This window comes from Austrofundulus limnaeus, unplaced genomic scaffold (assembly GCF_001266775.1).
Source record: "Austrofundulus limnaeus strain Quisiro unplaced genomic scaffold, Austrofundulus_limnaeus-1.0 Scaffold39, whole genome shotgun sequence".
Lineage (NCBI taxonomy): Eukaryota > Metazoa > Chordata > Actinopteri > Cyprinodontiformes > Rivulidae > Austrofundulus > Austrofundulus limnaeus.
In genome coordinates this window covers 2,209,408-2,214,830 of record NW_013952441.1, presented here as the reverse complement: position 1 = coordinate 2,214,830, position 5,423 = coordinate 2,209,408, and the positions used below count along the sequence as shown (strand labels likewise).

General features: G+C 40.0%; 2 protein-coding genes across 3 annotated transcripts in view; both read left to right on the top strand.

Annotated features, from left to right (window-relative positions):
* The window catches only part of ldb3b (LIM domain binding 3b), an 11,251-nt gene extending 10,177 nt beyond the window's left edge, over positions 1-1,074 (top strand). Inside the window, exons 7-9 of the mRNA XM_014007081.1 lie at positions 151-320; positions 418-454; positions 651-1,074. Coding sequence (XP_013862535.1) covers positions 151-320; positions 418-454; positions 651-747 — 304 coding nt within the window. The 3' untranslated portion in view covers positions 748-1,074. The remainder of the gene's footprint in view (positions 1-150; positions 321-417; positions 455-650) is intronic.
* A 2,356-nt stretch (positions 1,075-3,430) lies between these two features.
* Positions 3,431-5,423, top strand: part of sncgb (synuclein, gamma b (breast cancer-specific protein 1)) — a 12,528-nt gene continuing 10,535 nt past the window's right edge. The window contains exon 1 of one of the 2 annotated variants that reach the window (XM_014007078.1): positions 3,431-3,796. In XM_014007078.1, the coding sequence (XP_013862532.1) occupies positions 3,676-3,796 (121 nt within the window). In that variant the 5' untranslated portion in view covers positions 3,431-3,675. The remainder of the gene's footprint in view (positions 3,797-5,423) is intronic. The other variant, XM_014007079.1, reaches the window with a different exon arrangement.

Below are 5,423 nucleotides of genomic sequence, written 5' to 3'. Positions count from 1 at the left end.
TAAAATCTCAACCTTCCCACCCTCTGCACGTGAAAAAAATAGAGTTTTTTTCACACTAGCCATAATTTGAATTAATCTGAGTTAATCGAACTTAATCTAAAATAAATCAAATCATCTGTCTGAGATCTACGTGTTTTCTCTGCCCTGCAGTGGAGTTCTGCCCATCAAAGAGCCCGTGGTGGACTGTGCCTCTCCGGTGTACCAGGCAGTGATCAGGCCAGGAGAGACGACCCAGGACATGTCTGAGTGGGCCCGCCGTGCTGCCAACCTGCAGTCCAAAAGCTTCAGGATCCTGGCTCACATCACCGGCACTGAATACCGTCAGTAGTCCAGCTCCTTTCCTTCCTGTCTCATACATACCTCACATTTTCTCAATAGTCCTTACAAAAATGTTTTCTTTTTTTTTTGTCTGCGCAGTGCAAGATCCAGACGAGGAAGCGCTGCAGAAATCAAGGTGAGAGTTATCTTACAAAAATGAGCAGCAGAGTTTGGACAAAGATAAGAGTTTCTGCCTTTGTGGTAAATTTACCTGATAGAGCCGCTGTTTTTAACCGTGCTTTCACTGAACCGACATAAAAGTGACATCAGATGAAAACACTTTTATTAAATGGCTGGATTTCACAGCTTTATCTTGTCTTCCTCACCATCAGAGAGAAGTTTGAGTCYGAGGTCAAAGGGCCACGCTTCGCCAAGCTGAAGAACTGGCACCACGGATTGTCCGCACAGATCCTCAACGTCCAGGAATAAGAAGAGGAGACGGAAACGCGAAGAGCAGAGGAGCGACAGAAGGGAGGAGGACATGTAAACAAAACAAAACAAAACAAAGGAGGAAGTGGGGCTGAATTGTGGAGAGAAAAACGAGCAAGAGGAGGAAACTCCTCAGGAATGTGAGATATTATTGTAGTCTAGAAGARTAGAAATGAATACTAAATGTTAGTATAAGACTGCTTTATGTTTTTATTGTCAAATATATTTGTCTGCTGTTAAGATCTGATCTCACGTTGGCGTTCTTTTTTCGGGTTTGTTTCCTGATTATTTGAGCTTTTTGTTTCTTAAATGAGAGGGAAAAATGTAAAAAAATAAGTGTTCAAGTGAAACTGCAGAAATGTTTTCTTTTTTTCGTTTTTCTTTTTTTTTTTTTTGCTCCCGCAGAAATCACAAATGTATTTTAATTTTAAAACTAAATGAACATGTTTGTTAGAGCATGTGAGCATGTGACATTAAGAGAAACACACTATTTATCTACATCATGCACAAGTACAGTATGTAAAAATGCACTCAGAATGTACTGATATCAATGTGAATAAATGTTTTCTTAAATTTAAACAGATAAGGGGTGTGTTGTGAAATGAATTGACTATTTTTTAAAGGGCTATAACTCTGTGAGTTCTGAAGAACAGGACCTAAGATTGGATTTGGCAGTAGCTGAAACTGATCCCCAGCAGCAGAGCGTGGATGGGTTTTTTTGAACTGGGGGGGTCCAAGATTTAGCAAAAAAATTCATCAAAAAATGTAAAATTTGGGCAATTAGGGCTATTTTGTAATGCTCAAACAGTTCCCCTAATAATAGTTTGCTCTAAAATGTCATTGCAGAATGATTTGAAATCAAGGATAAATGAAACAACATTGTAAATTGTTAAACAAACACCTTCCCAATCAACACTATTCACTTATCATGTAACGGTTATTTGTCTGGATCACCCACCAAAACCTCTCTAATATGTTTTATTTCAACATTTGTGTGAATTCAGAAATGTAAACATATTTACATTGAAATCTATACGGAACTCACATTTTAAATAACTTTTTTTCATAACATAACATTAAACACAAAAATAAAAAAGCATCTAATTTATTTAGTTTAATACAGGTAAGACCTAACAGAGTTCATTAATGTCAGACGAGCTCATTGACATTACAAAACAATTATCTTCCACAACAGGAAACAGGAGGATTGTCTGCTTACATTGTCTTTTGAAAAAACGCTCTGGTTGTTTTTTATTTCTTTATTTTCTTTCAATAATAAATTTAAATCTTACTCTAAATTTCCAACTTGTGGGATAAATGAAGAATTATCTTATCTTATCTTATCTTATCTTATCTTATCTTATCTTATCTTATCTTATCTTATCTTATCTTATCTTATCTTATCTTATACCAGACTCCCTTTAGGACCCTGGGGATTGCTGTGTTCATTTAAACTGAAAGTTGGAACTTCGAGATCTGAACAACACAAACCTAAAGTTGAGTTTTCCCAGTACGTCCCAGCCTCACAAACGTACAAAAAAACGTGTTACTATTGTTTACGTGATTAGTATAGCATTAATTCAGTCGGGTTGGTGAGAATAATCAGACTTTCCAAGCTGTAGAACTGATTCTGACTCGGGTTGAAGAAATTCCAACATTCATGAACGCACCATTTAACTAAAGGAGCATTAATCATCAGTTTTAATTGGAGATATTTCTCTAGGGACAGAGGTTTATGGATCAGGGTCACTATGAATATGGGAAGAGGGGGTTAAATGTTATGATTTAGATATTAATTCATATTTTATTTTTCTATCTTTATTTTATTTCATTTTTTAGGGCTGCTGTTGACTTGTTGATGGGATGGAAATCTGTGATCTTAAACCTTCTGGTTTCCTTTTCATGCTTATTAATTATTCTCATTCTAACACTGTTGATGACTGTACGAATTTGATTCTAAGAAAGGCGCGATATGAATATAATTTAACTTATTTTCTTACTTACATTCCTTCAATGACTAATACGCCTCCTATTCATTTGGTACGACGGAGATTTAATCAGAACAGCTGCCAGAAAAAAAAAGGCAGCAAACAGSTTCATTTCAGTTGAGATGTCAGGATTCTGCTTCCAACCTTAATTCTGATTAAAGGTGTTGCATCAGAGGACCGCTTTGTTGTGGAGTCAGCATGTCAGGGTGGAAGAGAGGAGGAGGAGGAGGAGGAGGAGGGTGGCTGTGACTCATTCAGGTGGAGATGACGAAGCATTTTTTTATCCGCTCACCACAGCAGAACAACTGCAGATGCTCTCATTGTTTCCCCTGATCTCAGGCTTTAACCAATAGTCTTAAGCAGTAATGGTAAACAGTGCACACCATTTTGATTGGTATAATGGTAAATAAAGGTGGAATTAAATCATCTTTTGCTCAAGCTAGATTACATGGGATTTCATCAGTTGTGTGATGTGAAAAAAGAAATCCTCTTCCCCTCCACTGAAGCCTGTCTGGTTATATAATTCTGCTTTCAAACTCAGCCTGTAGGAGGCCTCAAAGCAACGTGCAAACAGAAGAGGATGAAGTGATCATATGAGAGGAATGATGGAGGCTGGAATACTGCATGGCTTTAAAATGCTGCAGCATCCATCTCTCCTCCTCCCCTTCCTCCTCCTCCTCCTCCTCCATCTCGTTGATCCAGCCTCCCCTCTTCCTTCAGTCTGCCTGCTGTGGTCCTGCTGTGCGTCGCTCTGCTGTAGCACCAACAAGAGGAGGAGCTAAAGCTTTCGCATCCTCAGGCACACACGCTCTGACATCTCCCATCATCTCCTCTGCATCCTCTCTGTAAAAAAAAAAATCTAAAAAAAAAACTAAAAAACAAACAACACCCAGCCAGGCCTGTTCGGAGCAGGGGGAGCCCAGCCGTTCTATCGCCCATCATGGATGTACTGATGAAAGGCTTCTCCATGGCCAAGGAGGGGGTGGTCGCCGCCGCAGAGAAGACTAAAGCAGGCATGGAGGAGGCAGCAGCCAAGACCAAGGAGGGGGTGATGTATGTAGGTATGTAGACAGGAAACATCAGATGTGCAAACATCTTCTGCTTTTATTTTTGTGTCAGACTGTATGGGTGTTCACACCAAAAAAAAGAGAGAGAGAGAAAAACAATGAGGAGGAGGAGGATGAAGGATTCTGCTGCAGGACTGCTGCAGGGCAGAGGGAGTGGAGAAGTGATGAAGGGATAGAATGAAGGGGTGGAAAAGTTGCAGCAGGACAGCATGAGACAGAAGACTGGGTTTGGCAGAAATCGATTTCAAAAACGAGGAGACGAGATCGGGATGAAGAAGCAGAAGCTTTTAGCACCTGTGCAGAATTTACAATCAGGAGTTTACAAAGCAGGAAAATGTTGATTCAGTCCAGCTAAGTGCAAAATGTCAGCTTCCTGACCCAAATTTAAATGTATGTGTCAGATGAGTCTATAAGCTGCTCTTTTTTTTTTAGAATAAAAGCAAAAAAAAATGTTCAACACAGTTTGTTTGGCAGTGAAAATGCAAGCTGTCGTCTCCTGAGGTTTTAATTTTAGCTCGAGCAGAGACTGCGTCACATCTCAAGGTTACCACCTGAGAGGCAGGGAGGAGAGGTGATGGGAGGGGAGGGGGGTGGGGTCCACTCGCCGCCTGCAGTCTGTGTCCTGGAAGCTGCCTCTGACATCACACGGTGACTTCTCAAGTCTTTTACAGGGCTGGAAACAGAGGAGCACGCAGGACCACAAACTGAGAGGAAACACAAAGGATGGGGAGTCCAGGGTGTGTGTGTGTGTGTGTGCGTGTGTGTGTGTGTGTGTGTGTGTGGAGGGGGGGTAAAGGTTGACACTGCAGCATTTAGTTGTCCCACCCTCACCTCTTCCCTCATCCTTTAAATACAAAAAAAATGTGAATGAGTCGTGTCTGGATCCTCCAAATGGGAGGAGCTTGATGATTTTCTACAACTAAAATGAACAAAAATGAAAAAAAAAAAAAAAGCTGCAGCTCCAGTGTGAATCTAATGCAGAGATGATGGAGATTTTTTTTTTTAAATGACACCTTAGAAAAAAACAGTCAAAGCTCAGGTGAGGGGAGGGCGTGGCAAAAGATGTGACAGAAAAGAAGAAAAGGGAAAAAAGGGGAGGCCAGAAAAGTGACAAAATCAGACTAGAGGAGCAGAAAGAGAGGAAGAGGAGACGTGTTTGATGGAGTGAAGAAGGTCGATGTTTCCGCCTGCAGCTGAGCGCACACGTCACTGTAACAAGGTTTGCATGACAGACTGCAGGACAGGTTCTGGGATGACAAATCCAAATCAGATTATCTTAAATTGAATTAAATGAAGGTTTGATCAAATGTCTTCCAGTCGTAATAATCTTTAATTGATTTGATTTGATTAATCCTTCATGACTGTCATTAGTCTTAAAATATCTAAGATAAAACCAGATGAATCATTCTGTTAATTATTTATAGTAAATTCAAACTATCATGTGTTGTTTTTGTAATGAAAGCAGGTCACAAACACCATCTCTTATTTAACCAAGCGCAGCCGCTCCTCTGAAAAACACGTCTCGTATTAATGATTCATCAAACCAACAAAAGGAAAAACACTGATCCAAGCTATCTTCGTTTATTCAATCAAGATTTAGATTATCACAGGATTTTTTCCT